The 24,095-nt window shown below is 46.4% G+C and overlaps 1 protein-coding gene across 1 annotated transcript; it reads left to right on the forward strand.

Annotated features, from left to right (window-relative positions):
* The first annotated feature begins 2,255 nt into the window (after positions 1-2,255).
* ASB13 (ankyrin repeat and SOCS box containing 13) lies at positions 2,256-10,923 on the forward strand. The gene is made up of 6 exons (XM_026722886.2): positions 2,256-2,476; positions 4,509-4,696; positions 5,986-6,136; positions 7,682-7,816; positions 8,764-8,955; positions 10,307-10,923. The coding sequence occupies exons 1-6, from the start codon at positions 2,434-2,436 to the stop codon at positions 10,435-10,437; spliced, it is 840 nt and encodes a 279-aa protein (XP_026578671.1). The 5' UTR covers positions 2,256-2,433; the 3' UTR covers positions 10,438-10,923.
* Positions 10,924-24,095: the final 13,172 nt, after the last annotated feature.

The raw sequence follows: 24,095 nt of genomic DNA on the forward strand, positions 1-24,095 counted from the left end.
GTTTACTTATGTATTTATTTGTACAAACCCCAGACCTTTTCCTTCAACAGAAATATAAGGGTGCAAGTTGTCCTCACTGCAGTTCTTCTCTTTTAATATTAAGCGTGATCTTTTTTTTTCACACTTTTACTTTCATAATGAGTAATAAGCCCTCCTTGGTTTGCTAACCCAGTGGTTTTATAAACACCCCTCTTAGATTCTTAGGGGAGGCACTCCTTGGCTTACGACTAATGGCTTAGTGACAAGGGTTTCAACAGACCCTCTATCCCCCCCCCCCCAAAAAAAAGATATTTATGCCCCAAATTTAAAGTTCCGACAGCCAGGACAGAATCCTCTGGCAACATAACAAATCTTAGCTAATTTTTTAAAAAGCTAAATATAATAAGTATGGATGAGAGACCACTAAGAAATCCCAGGATTCCGAGGGGGATTGGAAATATACACAGTCCTCGATTTACAAGGTTTTGAGTAGTGACCATTTGATTTTACATCTGAAAAAGTGACTTAGGACCCGTTTTTCACATTTTTAGGACCATCGCAGCATCCGCATGGCCACATAAACCAAAATTCAGGTATTTGTCAACTGACTCATATTTATGATGGTTGTAGCGTCCCTGGGTCACGTGATCCCTTTTTACGACTTTCTGACAATGCGGGGGAAGCCAGATTCACGTAATAACTGTGTCACTAACTTAACAACTGGCAGTGATCCTCTTAACGACTGTGGCAAGAAAGCTGGTAAAAATGGGTCAGAACTCCCTGAAATCTCTCACTTTGTAACAGGAATGGGGGGGTCACTAATGGTTGTAAGTTGAGCATTACTTTGCTAACAGACTATACTGATTCTCTTTTCCAGCTAGGTTAGCACTTTCAGCTACACAAGTACTTGTGTACTTTTTACAGTTGTGGGTGTGATGTTTCTCTTCTCAGAGGGAAAACGGGGCAGCATTTTTTTTCAGTGTGAAGCATAATTGTACCTCTTGTACACTCTACGGCCATTTTGTAGGCCAAGGCTGGAGAATCTTTGGCCCTTTCATGATCTGTGAACTTCAGCTCCCAGAATTCCTGAGCCAGCATGGCTGGCTCAGGAATTCTGGGAGCTGAAGTTCACAGATCGTGAAAGGGCCATAGGCAAACCATATCCCTAGTTCAAGGATCTTCAAACTTGGCAAGTTTAAGACTTGTCGACTTCAACTCCCAGAATTCCTGAGCTAAGATGACTGGAGGAGGAATTCTGGGAGTTGAAGTCCACAAAGTCTTAAAGCTGTCAAGTTTGAAGACCCCTGCCCAAGTTTAACACTCTCTGGTTATACTGTCTATGCCTGCAGCCTTATCTTCTGGCACCATTTGGGACTTCTCTTGGCATATTTTTCCCTCTGGAAACTATACATTAAATGTGCTGAATGAAGTTAAAATAATCATTTAATAGTAGTAGTAGTAATTATTATTATTAAAACATAGATATTAAGATCAAAACTTTCCATCAATCTTTAAGTGCAAATCCAAACAGCTTACTACAGAATCTATACGCACCCATTAAAACGTGTTCAGGTATTCGACTTACGACGGCAACGGAGCCCAACATTTAGGTTGCAAAGTGAGACCTTTGTTGAAGTGAGCTTTGCCACCTATCTTGACACAATTGTTAAGTGAAATATTGCAGTTGTTAAGTTAGTAACATGGTTGTTAAATGACTCTGGCTCGTATTAATCATATTTGTTTTATTTAACAAGCTTATATAATTCTGGTAATAATACACATTTTTATTAAAGTATAATCTTTCATTATTTAGTTATTCAACATTTCAATGTGTTATTTTGATGCCAATCACCCTATTCTAAGTGTCATGCCTTTTAATACAAATAGAATATTATTTATTATATTTAGCAAGCTTATATAATTTTATTTTTAATTAGACTATCCGTGACCCCCTGAGTTACAGTTTTGGAGCTATTTCCTTGCCCTCCCTGGGACAAAGGCAGAGTTTCAAAATCAAAAGAGATAATTCGGAATGAAATGCATTCATTCGTAAGAGTGATATGTTTGTTTTGTGAAATTTATTTGCAATATTGATTGATTGGCAAAATGGATTTTTTTTTTGTTGCAAAATGTACTTGCTTATTTATTAAAGTGATGTGTTTATTTGTGGGATGTATTTATTTGTTGATTTGTTGATTGACAACCCTGCAGCCAATGGTGATGCCATAAAGGCAGGCACCGAGCTTGCAAAATCCCGCGGGTCAAGAAAGGGAAACCACGCAGAGAAAAGACGAGAAAACAGCTGCCAGCCTCAACATCTGAAGCAGCGACCGGGAAGCGGGAGAGACGGGAGAACTACAATTCCCAGCAACCCTCGCGAGCCGGCTCTGGGATTCCTGTCTCTCCCGGCGAGGCCCGGAGACCGCTGGGACTTGTAGTCCGGTTGACGGAGTCATGGAGCCGATGACCGCCGGTGGCTCTTTCCTGGGCGAGATCGGTGAGCCGGGAGCGCCTTGCAAGCCGATATTGCGGGGAGGGGGCCCGGCAGGTTGCGGAGGAGCGAGGGGGGGTCTCGCTCCCCCCGTAGGAATCGTCGCCGGGTGTAAAACTCAGCCTTTTCATGCTGCTAGACCTCAGTGGGGCTCTCGAGCGTTGCAGTGGTGCATTCGTTCTATTACGGTGCAAATTTGACAGGGCGGGTGGGTGCAGAAAAGCGTAGAGCCTCCACCCTCTCCTGCTTTTGACGTGGCTTTCAAGCTGCGTTTCCACACAACCTGCTAATCCTGGTTACTAAACTAACCCTTTTTTTTGGAGGGGGTCGCCAGGGGGGTGGGTAGATCACCAGCTGGCCCAAGCTCTCCCCCCCCCATTCCACCTCAAAGCGAGCCCCCTCGTCTCCCCGCAAACGAAAATCCACGCTCCCGAGTTTAAACGTGTCGTGTGAATGCTCGGAGGGACGCGTGTCGCCCGCTGTTTATCCGCTCTTGACCTGGAAAAGGGGTCACGAGGTGCGGTTCTTGGAAAGCCAAAACAAAAACAACAACAAAAAAGCACCCGGTCAGCTGAGCCAAAAATGCCCAGGAATCCCGAGGGGGCTCCAATTGCAACTTGGCAAACTTGGGTTGATCCCAGGTCGACCCGGGTTGCAAAAAAAGAAAATTAAAAAAAAGAGAGACGGTTTTAGGTTATTTAGAGTCTGTGGGAAGGGGGGGCTGACACTTTTTTATTTATTTATTTTTTGCATGGGGGTGGGGGCATTTTTATTTTGTATTTTTTGGCGCAGGGGTTAGAAATGCTCCCATGCGCAGCAGCTCCCGAAGGGACAAGAAGATTCTGGAAGTGGAGAATGGAAGGTCTTTGCAAAGAGAGAGAGAGAGAGAGAGAGAAAGACGGTTTAGGGGTTCCTTAAAATCCTCCCCAAAGCTCCCCCAAAAGCAATGGGGGGACAGAAATAATTCCACTTATTCTGATCGCTCTTGGGAACGTTTGGGTGAATTCATGTAAAGCAGGTAGCCTGGATATTGTTCTCTAGTTGGGTCATGAAACGTCTGCAAGAAATGACCAAGTTCAGAGAGCACCTAGGACCCCTCACTCCTCCTCCTCCTCCTCTCCATGAACCCCACTCCCTTCTGTCGGTAGCATTGATGATGTTACGTAGCTGGGTCATGAAATGTCTGCAAGAAAACCACCAAGATCAGAGGGCACCCCCACTTTTTCTTCCTCCTCCTCCTCCTCCCCCCCTCCACAAACTCCACTCCATTCTAGAAACTGATGATGTTCGCTAGTTGGGTTATGAAAGGTCTTCAAGAAAACAACCAAGCTCAGATAGCACCAAGGGCCCTACAATCCTCCTCCTCCACCTTCTTTCACCTCCTTCACATACCCCCTCTCCCTTCTAGCACTGATGATGTTACCTAGCTGGGTCATGAAAAGACTGCAAAAAAACCACCAAGCTCAGAGAGCACCAAGGAATCCACGGTTGCTGTTTCTTCTTCCTCTTCCTCTTCTTCTCCTCCTCCTCCTCTTCCTCCTCCTTCTTCTACTCTTCTTTTTCCTCTTCTTTTCCTCTTCTTTTTCTCTTCTTCTTCTTCCTCTTCCTCTTCTTCTTTTCTTCTTCTTCTTCCTCCTCCTTCTCCTCCTCCTCCTCTTCTTTTCTTCTTCTCCTTTTTTTTCTTTTTCTTCTTCCTCTTCCTCTTCTTCTTTTTCCTCCTCCTCCTCCTCCTTTTCTTCTTCCTCCTCCTTTTCTTCTTCTTCTTCCTCCTTCCTCCTTCCTCCTCTTCTTCCTCTTCCACTTCCTCCTCTTCTTCTTCCTCTTTCTCTTCATCTTCCTCTTCCTCCTCCTCTTCTTCCTCCTCCTTCTCCTTCCTCCTCCTCCTCTCCACAAATCCCATTCCCTTCTAGCACTGATGATGTTACCTAGTTGGGTCCTGAAACGTCTGAAAGAAAAAGACTGCAAATCTTCTCCTTTTTTGGTCATGACAGTTTTAAATGCGCATTTCACCCCCACCCCCCCCTCCATCTCCCTGTAGCGTTTTGGGCAGAGAGGACGCCGGTTCACGAAGCCGCCCGAGACGGGGAGGTCCGTCACCTCCAGGAGCTGATCGAGAACGGCGCCTGTGTCAACCTGGTCACCTACGACTCCATCACGCCCCTCCACGAAGCCAGCCTGCGTGGGCAGACGCGGTGTGTGGAGATGCTGCTGGCCGCAGGAGCCCAGGTGTGAAGGGAGGGGGGACCTGAAACCTCTGGAGAAAGGAGGCCAGCAAGCGTTTCGGTCGCCCCGAGGTTGATTTCCTGGGGGGTTTCGGGTGCAGGTTTCAGATTGGTCCCAGGCGGCCAGCTAGCCTTTGTAGGTGTGGTCCAAGGAACCTTCCTACCCTTGATCTCTTCTGTGAGATAGATAAGATACAGAGGGAGGGAGGGAGGGAGGAAAGAAATAGGGGAGAGAGGAAGAAAGGAGGGAGGGAGGGAGGAGGGGAGGGAGGGAGGGAGGGAGGAAGGAAGGAAGCAGGGGAGGAAGGGAGGGAGGAAGAAAAATAAGAATTATTTCTGTAAAGAAAGAGCAAAGTTAAATCTCAAGGAAGGAAAGAAGGAAGGAAGGAAGGAAGGAAGGAAGGAAGGAAGGAAGGAAGGAAGGAAGGAAGGAAGGAAGGAAGGAAGGAAGGAGGCTGAGGAGTGGAAAGAGGAAGGAAGGAGAGAAATAGGGGAGGAAGGAAATAGGGGAGGGAGGGAAGGATGGATGGATGTAAGGAAGGAGGCTGAGCGAAGGAGTGGAGAGAGGAAGGAAGGAGAGAAATAGGGGAGGAAGGAATGAAGGATGAATGGAAGGAAGGAGAGAAATAGGGGAGGGAGGGAGGAAGGAAATGGAGGAGGAAGGGATGGAAGAAAGCAAGGAGAAATAGGGGAGGAAGGAAGGAAGCTGAGGGAAGGAGTGGAGAGAGGAAGGAAGGAGAGAAATAGGGGAGGAAGGAATGAAGGAGGAACGGAAGGGAGGAGAGAAATAGGGGAGGGAGGGAGGAAGGAAATGGAGGAGGAAGGGAGGAAGGAAATGGAAGAAGGGATGGAAGAAAGGAAGGAGAAATAGGGGAGGAAGGAAGGAGGCTGAGGGAAGGAGTGGAGAGAGGAAGGAAGGAGAGAAATAGGAGAGGAAGAAAGGAAGGGGAGGGAGGGAAGGACGGAAGGATGGATGGCAGGAAGGGAGGAAGGAAGGAAGGAGGCTTGGTGGGCGTGGTGTGGCAGGCGTGGCTTGGGCATGGCGTGGCTCGGTGGGCATGGCAGGAGAAGATTACTGCAAAATCCCCTTCCCTCTCCACGCCTCTAACCTGCTTTCCAGCTCCGTTCTCCTGAGCAGGGCAACCAAAGGAGACCCAGCCAATCAGCTGGGACTCAACGGGAGGCAGAGAAGAGGTGGGATTGGCCGGTTCTCCGAACCACTCAACATTTACGCTACCGGTTCTCCAGAACCGGCTGAATACCCACCTCCGCTTCTCTCCTTTTCTGCCACAGGTGGACGCCAGAAACATCGATGGGAGCACCCCGCTCTGCGACGCTTGTGCCTCGGGGAGCATCGAGTGCGTGAAAGTCCTCCTCTCTCACGGGGCCAAGGTCAACCCGCCATTGTACATCGCCTCGCCCCTCCACGAAGCCTGTTTAAACGGTAAGGTGGCTTTTGCAGGGGTTAGTTGGGGTGGAGGAGCGGGACCACCCCGGAAGACCGGGAGGGTTTCTGCCCCCCCCACGGAATCCATGGGAAGGACTTTCGCGGATTCTGGATTCAAATTCAGACCACCGTTCCCTGCCTGTATTCCGCGTTGCCTCCCTGTGCCTCGAGGTCTGGCCTGGCCCGATAAAAAGCAGGGATTACAAATTCCTGTTTATTTAGGGTCCGTAGAGTTTGGATAGTCCTTTGTCAAGAGTGGCCTAGGGTCTTGAGCAGGGGGTTAGACTAGAAGACCTCCAAGGTCCCTCCCAGCCCTTTGATTCCAGGATTGTGAGATAGGTAAAATAACATGACAGAAAGAAGGTAGGTTGGTTGGAGGGAGGGAGGGATGTGATGGAGGAAGGGGGGACAAAAGGAAGGAAGGAAGGAAGGAAGGAAGGAAGGAAGGAAGGAAGGAAGGGAGAAATAGACAAGAGGAAGGAAGGAAAAGGAAAGGACAAGTAGAAGGAAGGAAGAGAAAGGAGAAGAAAGGAAGGAGGGAGAGAGGGAAGGAAGGGAGGAAGAGAGAAATAGACAAGAGGAAGGAAGGAAGGAAGAAAAAGGGGAAAGAAGGAAAGGGAAATAGTCAAGAGGAAGGAAGGAAGAGAAAGGAGAAGGTAAGAGAGAGGAATAGAAAAAAGGAATGAAAAGGAAAGGACAAGAGGAGGAAAGGAAGGAGGGAGAAATAGACAAAAGGAAGGAAGGAAAAGGAAAGGACAAAAAGAAATAAAGAAAAGGGGGAGGAAGGAGGGAGAAATAGACAAAAGGAAGGAAAAGGAAAGGACAAGAGGAAGGAAGGAAGGAAGGAAGGAAGGAAGGAAGGAAGGAAGGAAGGAAGGAAGGAAAGAGAAACAAAGTAGGAAGGAAAAGGCAAGGACGAGGAAGGAAGGAAGGAAGAAGGAAGGAGAGAGAAATAGACAAGAGGAAGGAAGAGAAAGGAGAAGGAAGAAAGGAAGATAGATAAGAGGAAGGAAGGAAAAGGCAAGCAAAGGAAGTAAAGAAGAGAAAGGAGAAGGAAGGAAGGAAGGAGAGAGAAATAGACAATAGGAAGGAAAAGGCAAGGACAAGAGGAAGGAAGGAAAGAAGGAAGGAAGGAGAGAGAAATAGACAAGAGGAAAGAAGAGAAAGGAGAAGGAAGGAAGGAGAGATAGATAAGAGGAAGGAAGGAAAAGGAAAGGACAAAAGGAAGTAAAGAAGAGAAAGGAGAAGGAAGGAGGGAAGGGCAGTTTGTCTCCAAAACTTGTGGATGTTCCAACACGAGTAATTTTCAAGAAGAGGCTGGACCACCAGTTGTCTGGAATGGTCTCCTGCTTGAGAAGGGGGCTGGACTAGAAGACCTCCAAGGTCCCTCCCAGCTGTGTTTCTGATTGAACCGAATCGGAACGGGCTTCCTGGACGTTGGCTGGAAGACATTGTTAGCCGTCGCTCTTCAGAATCCAGCAGGGGATTGGCACAAGCCTCCAAGAATGACCGGTCCGCCTTGACCCTCCCTCTGTTTCTAAGGCAGCGCCGCGTGTGTCCGTCTCCTCATTGACGTCGGTGCGAACCTTGAGGCCCATGACTGCCGTTTTGGAACGCCGTTGCATGTGGCCTGTGCGCGAGAACACCTGGACTGCGCCAAGTTGTTGCTCAACGCAGGTGAGTGGCTGCAGGGACCACTGAGGAGCGGGTGGATTGAAGCGCTGGAGATTAAAAACCAGGCGACCCAACCTGGTTCAGGTACCCCTTACCTGGTCTAGTCTTCAAATAAAACCTGTTTGGGGCGGGGTGGTGGTGGTGTCAAAGGTTTATCCTGTCTTAGTCTAATGAGATTAGCTGGAGCCTGTTCCCAGTGTGCACATGCACAGAGCTGCTAGATGAAGGGTCTGGGGAAGGCTCGGACGAGGGCTCTGCGTTGGAGGCAGAGATGGAGCCAGGGCCGTCCGACAATTATCAGCTGCCTTCGGAGTCGGACATCAGTGGGGAAGAAGAATAGCTGGAGCCTGTTCCCAGTGTGCAGATGCACAGAGCTGCTAGATGAAGGGTTTGGGGAAGGCTCGGACGATGGCTCTGCGTTGGAGGCAGAGATGGGGCCAGGGCCGTCCGTCAATTATCAGCTGCCTTCGGAGTCAGACATCAGTGGGGAAGAAGAACAGCTGGAGCCTGTTCCCAATGTGCACATGCACAGAGCTGTCAGCAGAAGGGAACAATTAAGGAACAAGGGCAACTTGGGAGTAAAGCCACAGGTGGATGCTGAATGACCGCTCCCATAGGAATTAAAAGAGGAGCGAAAGGGGAGTAGGGTTTGCGGGAGACAATTAGTTCATTTAATTAATGGGAAGATCTGTTCCTGACTTCTTGCCAAGTCATTGCTGCTACAGCATGGCGTTTGAAAGCTATCAGCCTGGCAACTCTCCCAGCCTGATAAAGGTCTTTAGTTGTGCAGGGAGAGGAATTCCCTTTAACCTAAATAAAATGGGTTTTATCGGGACCGAGGAGTCGGCTTCGTGACCTTGGGAAGCCTGAACGGTCAGAACAGAACCGTTGTAAATCGAGGACTGTCCGGAGTGCATCTCTGACCTTCCCTTTCCACCCCAACCTCCAAGGAGCCAACGTGAACGCCGCCAAACTTCACGAGACGGCCCTTCACCACGCTGCCAAAGTGCGAAACACCGACCTGGCGGAGATGCTGATCCAATTCGGAGGAAACGTTTACGCCCGGGACAACCGAGGCAAAAGGCCCTCCGATTACAGCCAGAGCAGCAGCTCCACAGGAAAATGCTTCGCCTACTATGAACGTGAGTTTATTTATTTTATTTTTATTTAAAAAGTTTGTCTTTCGTCTGTCTCATCCAGGTGTGCATCAGGTCATGTCAGGAATCAGAATCAGATTTGGGATAGAAGCTGGAAGGGACCTTGAAGGTCTTCTAGTCCAGCCCCACTGCTTGGAGATCCTATATATACCATTTCAGACGAGTGACTACCCAGTCTTGATCTTCGAAATTACTCATGTTGGAGCACCCACAACCTTTGGAGACAAGCTGCTCCTTCCTTCCTTCCTTCCTTCCTTCCTTCCTTCCTTCCTTCCTTCCTTCCTTCCTTCCTTCCTTCCTTCCCAATATTTTCCTCCCTCCCTCCTTCCCTTGCTCCGCTTCCTCCCTTTCTTTCCTCCCTCCTTTTCCTTCCTTCCTCTCTCCCTTTCCTTCCTTCCTAATATTCTCCTCTCTCCCTCCTTCCCTTCCTCCCTCCCTCCCTCCCTTTCTTTCCTCCCTCCGTCCCTTTCCTTCCTTCCTCTCTCCCTCTCCCCCTTTCCTTCCTTTCTTCCTCCTTCCCTCTCCTTCCTTCCTTCCTTCCTTCCTTCCTTCCTTCCTTCCTTCCTTCCTTCCCAGTATTCTCCTCTCTCCCTCCTTCCCTTGCTCCACTTCCTCCCTCCTTTTCCTTCCTTCCTCTCTCCCTCTCCTCCTTTCCTTCCTTTCTTCCTCCTTCCCTCTCCTTCCTTCCTTCCTTCCTCCCTTTCCTTCCTTCCCGATATTTTCCTCCCTCCCTCCGTCCCTTTCCTTCCTCCCTCCCTCCCTCTCTTCTGCACACCAGAGCCTGGATCAACCCAAACTCAATCATAATAGAAGCTGGAAGGGACATTGGAGGTCTTCTAGTCCAACCTTCAGGCAGGAAACCCTCAACCATTCCAAACAAAGGGTTGTCCAGCCTCTTCTTAAAATCCTCCAGTGACGGAGAACCCACAACTTCTGGTGGCAAGCAGTTCCACAGATTAATTATTCTCAGAGTCAGGAAATTCCTCCTTAGTTCCAGGTTCCTCTTTCCTCTTCAATGAGTTTCCACCCGTTGTTTCCTGCTCTGCCTTCTGGTGCTTTGGAGAATAGCTTGACACACACACACCCGCTTCTTTGGGGCAGCCCCTCAAATCCTGGAATATTGTTCTCATGTCCCCACCACAGTCCTTCCTTTCTCTAGGCCGGCCAAACCCAGATCCTGCAACGGTTCTGCAATCCTCTTCGTTATTATTAAGGGGAATTCTGGGAGTTGAAGTCCGCAAGTCTTCAAACGGCCACCTTTGATTTGCCTCACGTGTATTTGCCATTTAAATGAACGTCATTTAATGTCTTGTTTTCTTTCTCCCAACGCGCCAAGGAAATCCCCTGCGGCTATCTCAGCTTTGTCGTCTCAGTCTACGTCAGGCTCTCGGCCGAAAAGCTCTGGAGAAAATCCCCCATCTTCACATCCCCGCGAAATTCGCCGAGTTCCTGTCTTACTGTCAATGAGCGGCCTGCGGGGCCCCAGGAATTTCGGGCGTGTCCCCCCACCACACACACCCCAAAAATTCCCTTTTAAACCCTTGGAATAAGACAAAAAGACAAAATGTATATAGAAACTCCTATTTGGCTATCAACAGTAAAACATTGATGCACCCGCACCTTCTGTGCCAAAGGAAAATTATTACTTCTGAAGAGATACTAAATGAAAAAGGAGAACTACAAAAGAGGCGAAGAACCAGGGAGTCAAAGTGGAATGGTGGCCCTATTTGCAACTCCAATCAAAACACTTAAAAGATGAGAGAGAATGGGGAATTAGTAAAACTAGGACAAACCTAGATGAAATATTATTAGGACCTGACCAGAAGATGATTCAAAAAAAATATATCAAGTTTTATCAGAATTTAAATTAGAAGAAGAAAAAGTAAAAGAAACAATGGTGGTATGGATGAAAAACTTCGGTCATAGCATAAAATTAAGATGATTGGCAGAAACTATGGAATAGAAATTTAAAAAATGACATTAGCGATACCCTTTAAAGAAAATCTGTATACATTATTTTATAGATGACATATACCACATCAAGATTAGCAAAAATGAACTCTAAATTTTCTCCTATATGTTGGAAATGTAATAAAAAAAATAGGAACTTACTATCACTTATGGTGGAGTTGCAAGGAGGCCCAAAAATATTGGCAAAATTTACATAAGTGGATAGAAGAAATGTGTGGAATTAAAATACAATACGGGCCTGAGTTCTTTTTGTTAGGAATTAACACTGGGAAATACGATAAAGAAACTCTACTTAATGATTCGTGTAATTACTGCAGCAAGGTTGGCATATGCACAGAATTGGAAAAATAAAGACGTCCCAAATGAATTGGAAATATCGAAGAAAATCACAATGTGCGCAGAAATGGAGAAACTAACAAAAGAACTAAAAAATAGGGTAGATTCGGATTATTATAAAACATGGGAGAAGTTTTATGGTTGGCTAGAGACAAGGAAGATCAATGAGAATAAGGAATGATTATTTGTATATATTCTATTTAAAGTGTATAGAATTATGTAATATGTAATATTATGAAATATTATGTAATATTACTATTGGATTTAGCGAAGTAATGACAACGATTGATGTTAAGGAGACTGTACCACGTTCAGCTTTTTATTGTAAGAATTGTCCGTCTTTGTGTTTGTTTAGTCGTTTAATAAAACTTTTAAAAATAAAAAATAAAAATGGGCATTTTGGGGTGTCCCGCAAATCGTCCCTCTACAATGTTCAGCTTTTCTCAAGCGACACTGTTTTGAAACAGGTGTGACATTTTTTTTCCCCTCGAAGGAATATAAATAGGATTTTTAAGACTGCGGTTGGAAAAGAGAGTTACTTGGTGGTCTCCTTTCCAGCTCAGCTGCTACTCCAAGAGTGCTGGGCAAAATGCTTTAGCATCGCCTGGTAATGGCGTAGTTCTTCACTGCCATGTTGGAGAGGCGGAACGACAACTAAGCCCAAATCATGATGGAACCTCGTTTAACGCTGTTTTGTGGCTTGGTCTACTGGTAGTCCTCAGCTTATGGAATGGAGCCCCACATATCTCTTGCTTAAGTGAATGTGGTCCCATTTTAACGCTCTTTCGTCCCACGGTTGTTAAGTGAATTGCTGCGGTCGTTAAATGAGCAGCACCGTTGTTAAATGAATCTGGCTTCCCCCATTAACTTTGCTTGTCAGACGGTCGCAAAAGGGGATCTCGTAACCCCGGGACACTGTAACTGTTATAAATATGAGTCCGTTGCCAAGCGTCCAAATTTTGACCACATGACTGTGGAGAAATGCTACGACGGTCGTTAAGTGTGAAAAATGGACATAAGTTACTTTTTCAGTGCCCTTGTAACTCAGAATGGGCACTTAAACAAGTAATTGTAAGTCGCGGACTTCCTGTATTAACATCTGGAAATTGTAATTCATGTATTTTAAAAGCTGCTGGCTAGGGAATTCTGGGAATTAAAATCCAGAATTTTAGGGAATTCTGGGAATTGAAGTCCACCCATCTCAAAGCATGCTGGCTGGGGAATTCTGGGAGTTGTAGTTCACCCATTTTAAAGCATGCCGGCTGGGGAATTCTGGGAGTTGAAGTCCACCCATCTTAAAGCATGCTGGCTGGGGAATTCTGGGAGTTGAAGTCCACCCATCTCAAAGCCTGCTGGCTGCGGAATTCTGGGAGTTGAAGTCCACCCATCTTAAAGCATGCTGGCTGGGGAATTCTGGGAGTTGAAGTCCACCCATCTCAAAGCCTGCTGGCTGGGGAATTCTGGGAGTTGAAGTCCACCCATCTTAAAGCATGCCGACTGGGGAATTCTGGGAGTTGAAGTCCACCCATCTTAAAGCATGCTGGCTGGGGAATTCTGGGAGTTGAAGTCCACCCATCTTAAAGCATGCTGGCTGGGGAATTCTGGGAGTTGAAGTCCACCCATCTCAAAGCATGCCGGCTGGGGAATTCTGGGAGTGGAAGTCCACCCATCTCAAAGCCTGCTGGCTGCGGAATTCTGGGAGTTGAAGTCCACCCATCTTAAAGCATGCTGGCTGGGGAATTCTGGGAGTTGAAGTCCTCCTATCTCAAAGCCTGCTGGCTGGGGAATTCTGGGAGTTGAAGTCCACCCATCTCAAAGCCTGCTGGCTGGGGAATTCTGGGAGTTGAAGTCCACCCATCTTAAAGCATGCCGACTGGGGAATTCTGGGAGTTGAAGTCCACCCATCTTAAAGCATGCAGAGTGGGGAATTCTGGGAGTTGATGTCCACCCATCTCAAAGCATGCTGGCTGGGGAATTCTGGGAGTTGTAGTCCATCTATTTTAAAGCATGTCAGCTGAGTTGAAGTCTGCCCATCTACGAGCTGCGAAGAGCCATTGGTCCAGAGTATTCTGGTGTATTTATGAGTGTTACCATAATAAACTTAATAAATATAGTTTAGGTATGAATGAGGCTTTTCCATCCTATGTGTTTCTTCCTATTAAATCTATTCTCAACTTCAAACATGATGAATATTAACATTCACGGACCAGTGGGGGAAACTGTACAGGTAGTCCTTGACTTACGACCACATTGGAGCCCAAAATTTCTGTTAGTGACTGACAGGATTGTTAAGTGGGTTTTGCCCCGTTTTACGACCCTTCTTGCCGCGGTTATTAAGTGAGTCACCGCCATTCACGTTAGTAACGCGGTTGTTGAGTGAATCCGTCTTCCTCATTGACCTTGTTGGGTCGCAAGAGGGGATCTTCTCACACGACCCAAGGGACACACACTACAACCGTCGTAAATATGAGTCAGTTGGCAAGCCGCTGAATTCTGATCTGGCCATAAGTCACCTGCTTGTCAGAAATGGTATAGGGTCCCCTGCTAGGCCAGTGGTCGCCAACCAGTGGGCCATTGGTGTTCCGTGAGAAAATTGTGGTGGTCCGCAGAGAAACGTCACACCCCCCCAAAGCAATTAATGTGGAGCGCGAAGGATGTGTGTTTGTGTTTATTTTCATGGTCACGATGTTCACTGAAGATGGTGTTTGATTTCGTTCGCTTGCATTGCGAACAACACGAGGTAGTGAGGGGAGGAGGGAAAGAGGGGAGCGGGGAGAACTCGCCCCACTCGCCCCACGCGCCTGGTCTGGCCACTGGGCTACTTCTCCCCGCTTCTTTCTTCTTCTGCTTTCGGCTGCACGCAAGGAAAGCCGCCGAAGTCTTTCTTTCTCTCCCCCAAATTCCGCCAGAAGTGAGTCTTTGCAAGGCCTCCTGCTCCAAGAGGCGCCGTCGGCAAAGACTCATTTCTGGCGGAGTTTGGGGGAGAGAAAGAAAGACTTCTGCGGCTTCTGCTTTCCTTGCATGAAGCCAAAAGTCTCTCTCTCTCTCTCTCTCTCTCTCTCTCTTTCTCTCTCTCTCTCCTCCCGCCGCCACCGAGAACGGAGCTGGAGACGGTATCCTGCGATCCCAAATAAGGCATGATCGATTGGTAGGAAAACGGAGCGAGGAATTTTCTTGCAGAGTTTTGGGGGGATTTTCCCAGGGTCTCTGGTCTCCGCGGGATTTAAAATGATGAGTTTGAGATTTTCGAGAAGGGATTGAACTGCCATTTGTCAGAAATGGTGTAGGGTCTCCCGCTTGGGCGGGGGTTTGGACTAGACGATCTACAAGGTTGTTATCTGGTGGTCCCTGACGTCCAAAAGGTTGGCGACCTCTGGACTAGATGACCTCCAAGGTCCCTTCCAACTCTGATTATCTGTTAAACGTTGGCCAAGTAACTTGGCGTCTGTTTAAGTGGACTTGCAGTTTTATTGATTTGTACAATGACCGTCGCTTTGCGGGAGCAAAACAATTGTTGAACAGAAAAACAGAGCCAGCTTAAGCTCAAATGTTTACAGATAACTTAACACCCCTTGGCACGACACATGTTTATACTTAGCCCTGCAGACTTTGTGTGCGCGCATAAACAGGTTACCTCACCAACATATTTGAAGGATCCTTTCTGCTCCTTTGCGTTTTGAAACCCAACCGTGTCTCCTTAAGGCACATGGCGTCATGATTTGGAGCAATAAACACCAGGTGGAAGAACACTCCCTTGGCGAATAAACCCCCAGGTAGAATAGAATAGAATAGAATAGAATAGAATAGAATAGAATAGAATAGAATAGAATAGAATAGAATAGAATAGAAGAGAAGAGAAGAGAAGAGAAGAGAAGAGAAGAGAAGAGAAGAGAAGAGAAGAGAAGAGAATTCTTGATTGGCCAAGTGTGATTGGACACACAAGGAATTTGTCTTGCTGCAAGTGCTCTCAGTGTACATAAAAGAGACATCTGTCAAGAGTCAAGAATCATCAGGTACAACAAGGAAGGGAAGGAAAGGAAGGGAAGGGAAGGGAAGGGAAGGGAAGGAAGGAAGGAAGGAAGGAAGGAAGGAAGGAAGGAAGGAAGGAAGGAAGGAAGGAAGGAAGGAAGGAGAGAAATAGATAAGAGAAAGGAAGGAAAAGGAGAAGGAAGGGAGGAAGGAAGGAAGGAAGGAAGGAAGGAAGGAAGGAAGGAAGGAAGGAAGGAAGGAAGGAAAGAAGGTAGGAAGGAAGGAGAGAAATAGATAAGAGAAAGGAAGGAAAAGGAGAAGGAAGGAAGGAAGGAAGGAAGGAAGGAAGGAAGGAAGGAAGGAGAGAGAAATAGACAAGAGGAAGGAAAGAATGAAAGGGAGGGAAGGAAAGGAAGGAGAAGGAAGGAAGAAAGGAAAGAGAAATAGACAAGATGAAGGAAGGAAAATGAAAGGACAAGAGGGAGGAAGGAAGGAAGGAAGGAAGGAAGGAGGGAGAGAAATAGATAAGAGAAAGGAAGGAAAAGGAGAAGGAAGGAAGGAAGGAAGGAAGGAAGGAAGGAAGGAAGGAAGGAAGGAGAGAGAAATAGACAAGAAGAAGGAAGGAAAATGAAAGGACAAGAGGGAGGAAGGAAGGAAGGAAGGAAGGAAGGAAGGAAGGAAGGAAGGAAGGAAGGAAGGAAGGAAGGAAGGAAGGAGCAGCTTGTCTCCAAAAGTTGTGGGTGCTCCAACAGGAGTAATTTTGAAGAACAGGACTGGACAGCCACTCATCTGAAATGGCCTAGGTCTCCTGCTTGAGCAGGGGGCTGGACTAGAAGACCTCAAAGGTCCCTTCCATCTCTGTTATTCTGTTGTTCTGTTTTTACAAGGACAATACAGGGCCAGCCAGCAGAGGGCAATCGTGCACCAAGTTGGGAAATTATAAATGGTTGGCGCTCTCTAAACTCAGTGATGTAAATCCCCCAACCAGCCAAATCTCTTAACTTAAAATGAGAAGAAGCGTCTTGCCATGTTTGGATCCACAGAAGAGGAGGGAAAAACCCCCACATGTGTGAAAAATAGTCCCAAGCCCCCCCTTTTTTTCAGGGCCGTTGTAACTTTGGTCACTAAATGAGTGGTTTTAAGTCAAGGACTGCCTGTACTTTCTCCAAGGCAAGATGGACAGATGGACAGACTCACACCCACATTTTGAGCCTGGGAAAATGGGAGAGGGGGGAATTTCTCGGCGTGTATGTGGTTAGACACAATAACATTATTTTTCTAAGTCAAGGTCGTGTTATTTCTGCACCTGGGTGAGGGAAGTCTCAAGTTGGGATGGATGGTGATTGGGGCACGTGATGCAATGATGGGGTGCAAGGGGTTGGATCTGTGTTCCAATTATCTGCTACAATCTCCTACCAGTCAATGACTACTTCAGCTTCAACTGCAACAACACAAGAGCACACAACAGATACAAACTCAATGTAAACCGCTCCAAACTCGATTGCAGAAAGTGCGACTTCAGCAACAGGGTGGTCAACGCCTGGAATGCACGACCTGACTCTGTTGTTACATCCTCAAACCCCGCTTCTTTAACCTCAAGCTAACCACTATTGACCTCAGCCCATTCCTAAGAGACATTCCTGTAAGTGGGCGTGCATAAGTGCACCATCGTGCCTACCGTCCCTGTCCTATTGTCCCCATTTATTCGTACCTGTTTCCTGTATTCTTACCTGTATTTATACTTATACCTATTATCTGGTAAGCGATTGACAAATCAAATCAATATATATAATAAAACATAAAAGAAGGAAGGAAGGAAGGAAGGAAGGAAGGAAGGAAGGAAGGAAGGAAGGAAGGAAGGAAGGGGGAAGGAAAGAAAAGGGAGGGAGGGAGTGGGAGGGAGGGAGGAAAGAAGGAAGGGAGAGGAAAGGAAGGAGAGCAGGGAAGGGGAAGGAAGGAAGGAGAGAAAAGAATGGAGGGAGGAAAGGAAAGGAAAAAAGGGAACGAGCAGGAGGAAGGAAAGAAGGAAAGGAAGGGAGAGAATACGCATTCCTAAGAGGTCCGTAAGGGGCATAAGTGCACCATCGTGCCTACCGTCCCTGTCCTCTTGTCCCCATTTATTTGTACCCGTTTCCTGTATTCTTACTCATGTTTTTACTTATACCTAGTATCTTGTAAGCGATTGACAAATCAAATCAATCAATCAATCAATAAAAACTTTCAGATTCGGGATACCCCAGTTTGTGGCAGTTTGCTATCCAATTAAAACAGAACTTTTGAGAGGATGTCTGTCTTGGTGTTACTGGTTGGAGTGGAGTTTTCCTGGAACGCTGACACCTTGCCCGCGCAAAGCGAAGCCGGCGTCTTTCGCAGCGTGTTCTTCTTCTCTGCCGATGTTTTGTGCCAAGGTCTCCAACCACGAAGAATCCTCCTTCCCGTCTTCTCGTCCTGACTCCAGGCCTACTCCAGGGCCATGCACGGGGCATCTCGACATGACTCATCCTCCTGCACCGCCATGTCTGTTTTGGCCCGATGCCCGAGCAGGATCTTTTGAGGCGTTTGCCAAGATAAACCTCACTGGCTTCGCAGCTCTTCGTTGGAGTGTTTCCTTGATGGGGGACGGCCTCTTGCGCCGTTCCCTTTTGCTGCAAATTCCTCCCTTTTTTCAAGGAATAAAATTAGGAAAGGGAAGAAGAAAAAAAAAACAGGGTGTTTTTTGTCCAGGAATCTTGGGAAAGAAACGGTGGTTTGACTTGCCTCGCGCCATCGGTATAAGCCATTCCAGAAGGCAGGATAGTTTTGGGATTTTTTTTGCCAGGGGGAGAAATTCCATGGGGGTGGGGAGGGCATCCCTGCTTTGTGTGGGGTGGCTGGCTGGGGAATGCTGGGAGTTGAAGTTCACCAATCCTGATGTTGCCAAGATCTTCTTGCCTAGGGAATTCTGGGAGTTGAAGTCCAAAGGATTCCTGGCTGGGGAATTATGGGAGTTGAAGTTCACCAACCCTGACGTGGCCGAAATCTTCCTGCCTGGGGAATTCTGGGAATTGAAGTCCACCCTTCTTGAAGTCACCAAAGGATTCCTGACTGGGGAATTCTGGGAGTTGAAGTCCAGCAATCCTGAAGTTGCCGAAATCTTCTTCCCTGGGGAATTCTGGGAATTGAAGTCCACCCCACTTGAAGTCATTGAGGTTTTCTTGGATGGGAAATTCTGGGAGTTGAAGTTCACCCATCTTGAAGTTGCCTGAGGAATTCTGGGAATTGAACTCCAGCAATCCTGAAGTTGCTAAGGTCTTCCTGGCTGGGGAATTCTGGGAGTTGAAGTCGGCCCATCTTGCAGTTGCCGAAATCTTCATGCTAGGGAATTCTGGGAGTTGAAGTTCACCCATCTTGAAGTCACCAAAGTCTTCCTGTCTGGGGAATTATGGGAGTTGAGGTAGACCCATCCTGAAGTTGTCAAGGTCTTCCTGGCTGGGGAATTCTGGGAGTTGAAGTTCACCATCTTGAAGTCATCGTTTTCCTGGACAGGGAACTCTGGGAGTTGAAGTCCACCCATTTTAAAGTCCCTAAGCTCTTTTTTGGCTGGGGTATTCTGGGAACTGTCCACCCATTTTGAAATAATTGAGGTCTTCTTGACTGGGGAATTCTGGGAGTTGAAGTCCACCCTTCTTTAAGTTTGTTAATGTTGAGAAATGCTCCCTTAGCGTTATATTTATTTATTAATCCACACATTGGTCTGGTTTCCCATCTAATAATACACAACATTTAAACTCCCTTAACTAATGTCTCACTTAGTAACAGGGGGCCCAGTTGAGGTTGTAAGTTGAGAGCAACCTGTGTTGTTGTTTTTTTAAAAAAAAAACCTGTGCGCTATCCTTTTGGAAACTTCGCGCCCGCTCTGGAGGGTTTGACGGCGTCATTCCTGCAATTTAGGGAGCAGCAGACGCAAGAAAGAGCTGAAATTTCTTCCGAAGAGCACATGGTTCCCACAATAATTCTTGGATGGAGGATTAAAAGGTGGTGACAAATAACACATCTGGCTTTTTCGTGTTCAGAGCGCAACAAAACACGCTTGGAAAAACCCCAGCTTGAAGTTGGATGAAGAACGTGGCTAGATATGGAATTCAGACGGAGTCAAGGTGTGTGTCTGTCTGTGTCTGCCTGTCTGTGTGTTTGTGTCTGTGTGCAAATCCTTCTTCCAAATATTTAGAGGAGGGTAGAATTGGTAGGTGCCCGAAAAGCCATCATCGGCAAAGGCTGCCAAAAACATTGCCAAGTTTAGGCGGTGAATTATAAACCTTCGGGGCAGCTGGGATGAAGTCAGAGGTAAAAATAAACTCCTTGCACAACAGACTGGCTGCAAAGGGAAGCCAAACAGAGCCGGAAGTGACCAGGGGAGGTTCTTCTAGTCCAGCCTTCTGTTTGAGCAGGAGACCTCCTATCCCATTTCAGACAAATGGTTGTCCAATCTTGTACTTCGAAATGAATTACTCCTGTTGGGAGCACCCACAACATTTGGAAACAAGTCCTTCCTTCCTTCCTTCCTTTCCTTCCTTCTCCTTTCTCTTCCTTTCTCTTGTCCTTTCCTTTTCCTTCCTTCCTCTTATCTATTTCCCTCTCCTTCCTTCCTTCCTTCCTTCCTTCCTTCCTTCCTTCCTTCCTTCCTTCCTTCCTTCCTTCCTCCCCTTTCCTTCCTTCCTTCTCTTTTCTCTTCCTTCCTTCCTCTTGTCCTTTCCTTTTCCTTCCTTCATCTTGTCTATTTCTCTCTTTCCTTTCTTCCTTCCTTCTCCTTCCTTTCCTTCCTCCCCTTTCCTTCCTTCCTTCCCTCCCTCCCTTCCTCCTGTCTATTTCTCTCTCCTTCCTTCCTTCCTTCCTTCCTTCCTTCCTTCCTTCCTTCCTTCCCTCCTTCCTTCCTTCCTTCCTCCCCTTTCCTTCCTTCCTTCTCTTTTCTCTTCCTTCCTTCCTCTTGTCCTTTCCTTTTCCTTCCTTCGTCTTGTCTATTTCTCTCTCCTTCCTTCCTTCCTCTCCTTTCCTTCCTTCCTTCCTTCCTTCCTTCCTTCCTTCCTTCCTTCCTTCCTTCCTTCCTTCCTTCCTTCCTTCCTCCCTTCCTCCCCTTTCCTTCCTTCTTTCTCCTTTCTCTTCCTTCCTTCCCCTTGTCCTTTCCTTTTCCTTCCTTCATCTTATCTATTTCTCTCTCCTTCCTTCCTTCCTTCCTCTCTCCTTTCCTCTCCTCTCCTTTCCTTCCTTCCTTCCTTCCTTCCTTCCTTCCTTCCTTCCTTCCTTCCTTCCTTCCTTCCTTCCTTCCTTCCTTCTTCCCCTTTCTCTTCCTTCCTTCCTCTTGTCCTTTCCTTCCTTCCTTCCTTCCCTCCCTCCCTCCCCTTTCGGTTCTCCTCCCTCCCACCCTCCCTCCCTCCCTCCCTCTATCCTATCCATCTATCCATCCATCGACCCCCTTTTAACCCCACCCCTTTAGAAAACCGAAGCTAAATCCAGATGTGGAGTTATCTAATGGTTGCAGGTTGTCCTGCAGTGGAGGCAAAGAACCTGGCTCCTTTCGAGATGTTTTTGGACTACCCTTTCTCTGATCTTTGCTCAGAGCTGGGCTGTTGTTGCTTTTTTTTAATTGGAAACATCTGGAAAACCCAGACAGCGAACATAACAATCGCTTTCTAGTCCCGTCTAAGGAAGGGTGATGTTCGCAAGATAGTGTTGCAATCAAGTTTTCGGAGTGATTCAGACAGCTTCACATCTGCAAAGTTTCGTGATGTCATACTGGATCACCCAGTCGGAAGGCTTTCAGATTTCAAGCAAAGAGTGCAGAGAAGAGCAACTAAGATGCTCAAAGGCCTGGAGACTAAAACATCTGAAGAACAGTTGCAGGATTTGGGTTTGTCCAGGACTGAGAGTGAGGGGAGGACATGATAGCAATCTTCCAATATTTGACGGATTGAGAATGCAAATGTCTTTTTTGTTCCCCCAATTTTTTTTTATTTTTTAACAACAAACCTAAACACAAAATATAAAACCATGTTTCCATTTTACGGTGTGCCGGTTGGTACATACCTTCTTGTGCACAATATCAACAGTCTTTCCCTTCTAGATACATTATTAAAATTCACATTATATAAATCAACTATAGCATGTTATATTATATGATAATTATTAACTCCTTATTGGACTTTAATTGCACATTCACAGCATCCTTTCCGAGCAAATTTCAACTTTTATAAAACCTAGTTCATAATAGTCAATTACAACATTCATTATGGTCAATTATAACGTATCATTACATTGTCTTATCTTTACTATATATTGTGTTTATATTGTATTGTACTGTATTTCCCTATTTTCTTATTTAACCATTGATAAAATAAGTTCCGAATTTTATAATGCTCTTTGTCTTCTTGCTCTCTAATTGCTAACGTCAAGCAAATGTCTTTTTTTAATCCGGCCTGCTTTTCTTTAGGGAAAGAATTTATTTATTTTTTTGCCAAGAAGGATTTGCTCTGTCAATCCCAGGCATCTGTTTGGATTCCCTCCTGCAACCTTTAAAAAAACCAGAACAGACTGTTGACATTCAGCGTGCTCCAAACCGCACCGTTGATGGCGATGTGTGTGTGTGTGTTGTTGTGTCTTTGTGTGCTGGGGAGGAGAAGTGAGGCTTTGGCACGTGAGTTTTATCCTGGGCACCTTCTCATCTCTTTGTCCATTTTAGGACCCTTTTTCATCAGCTCAGGAAACTCAAACTGCCCAAGGAGCCGCTGTTCCAGTTCTACAGAGCAATGATGGAGTCTTGACATCTGCACCTCTATAACTGCATATATAGTTATATCTACCTCTGTAACTATTAGACAGACACAGACTTCGAGGGATAATTAGGACTGCAGAAAAAACAATGGCTACCAACCTGCCTTCCATCGAGGACCTGTATCTTGCACGAGTCAAAAAGTGGGCTGTGGAAATACCTACGGACCCCTCACATCCTGGACATGAATTGTTTCAACTCCCACCCTCAAAATGATGCTATAGAGCCCCTGCACACCAAAACAACTAGACACAAGGGGAGTTTTTCCCCAAACACCATCCATCTGCTAAACAATTCATTCCCACAACTCTGTCAAATTAACTACTAAGACTGTATTACTATTTTACTTCTCATCCTTCCTAGGATCTGTATGTCCTCCTACTTATGACAGTAACCTTGTTGCTTGTGTCTTTACGATTTATATTTATTGAGTTTACTAGTATGACTTATGCTGATTGCTGATTTAGTATCCTATGACTATCGCTAAGTGTTGTGTCTTATGATTCACGATGAATGTATTTTTATGATGACATGATCATAATTTATCACTTATAGCTTTTATGTACACTGAGAGCTTATGCCCCAAAGACAAATTCCTTGTGTGTCAAATCACACTTGGCCAATAAATAATTCTCTCTTCTCTTCTCCTTCTTCTCTTTTCTTCTCTCTCTTTCCATTCTTCTTTCTTCCATTTCTCCCTCCTATTCTCTTCTCTTCCCCTTCTTCTCTTCTCTCTTTCCATTCTTCTTCCTTCCATTTCTCCCTCCTTCTCTTCTCCTTCTTCTCTTTCTCTCTCCTCTCCTCTCTTTTCATTCTTCTACCTTCCATTTCTTCCTTCTCTTCTCTTCTCTCTCTTCTCTTCTCTTCTCTTCTCTTCTCTTCTCTTCTCCTCTCCTCTCCTCTCCTCTCCTCTCTTCTCTTCTCTTCTCCTCTCCTCTCCTCTCTTCTCTTCTCTTCTCTTCTCTTCTCTTCTCTTCTCCTCTCTTCTCTTCTCCATAAACGTTTACTTTAATCATACTTTGCAGCTTCTGATATCATTTTCTACAGGAATAAGTCAGAGCTTCAGTCAGAACTGAAGAAGCTTCTTGGATGAGAAGTGAAACGCCTTCGAAGAAAAACCATAAAGTCCAGTTGCTTCTTGGAAAAAAAAAAAGTCCCTTTGAGACAACCATGACCTGGAGGACTGAGAACGGAGAAATAAGTCACACAGTTAGTACCAAGTGCTTTTAAAACACTGACCACCAGAATGCAGGATATGACCAGTTTCTGGACACCCTAAGATCTTACTTTATTGTTACTACATGCTAGTTGTTTCCACCTCTAGAGGGCAGTGCTCATCTCCGTTACAAAGCCGAAGAGCCAGCGCTGTCCGAAGACGTCTCCGTGGTCATGTGGCCGGCATGACGAAACACCAAAGGTGCACGGAACACTATTCCCTTCCCACCAAAGCGGTCCCTATTTTTCTACCTGCATTTTTTTTTTTACATGCTTCCAAACTTGGCAGAAGCTGGGACAAGTAACGGGAGCTCACTCCGTGACGCGGCGCTGGGGATTCGAACCGCCAAACTGCTGACCTTTCTGATCGACAAGCTCAGACTCTTAGCCGCTGAGCCACCTCGTCTATTTTACTAGGCGCACCCAGTTCCTGCAAACATTCTTCGTAGCTTTTAGCCCCCTTATCCTCTTTTTGTTGCTCTTCTCTGCACTCTTTCCAGAGTCTCAATGTCTTTTTTTTTTTTTTGGCAACCAAAACTGCGTGCTTTCTAGTTTTTCCGCCCGAGTTATTTCTTCTGCATCGTTCTTGGATTTCCCTAAAAAGGCATCGGGGTTTCAAACGGGTTAAGTCCTCTTTTTCGATCTGAGCGAGACGGAGAAGTTGATGGTCGACGTGGCCCGTTGAAAGACACGGAGACCGACATACTTATCTGGGCTTGTATTGCATGTCGCGCCCCGCCGTCCTGGGACTCAGGAATGAGAAAGTTGAGACTTGGGCTGTCTGTCTTGCTGACCTCATCGTTCTCGGTATTTGAGACCCGAGAGGCTACAC

This window comes from Pseudonaja textilis, chromosome 5 (genome assembly GCF_049901715.1).
Source record: "Pseudonaja textilis isolate UNSWEBS1 chromosome 5, rPseTex1.2, whole genome shotgun sequence".
In the NCBI taxonomy this organism is placed as follows: Eukaryota; Metazoa; Chordata; class Lepidosauria; order Squamata; family Elapidae; genus Pseudonaja; species Pseudonaja textilis.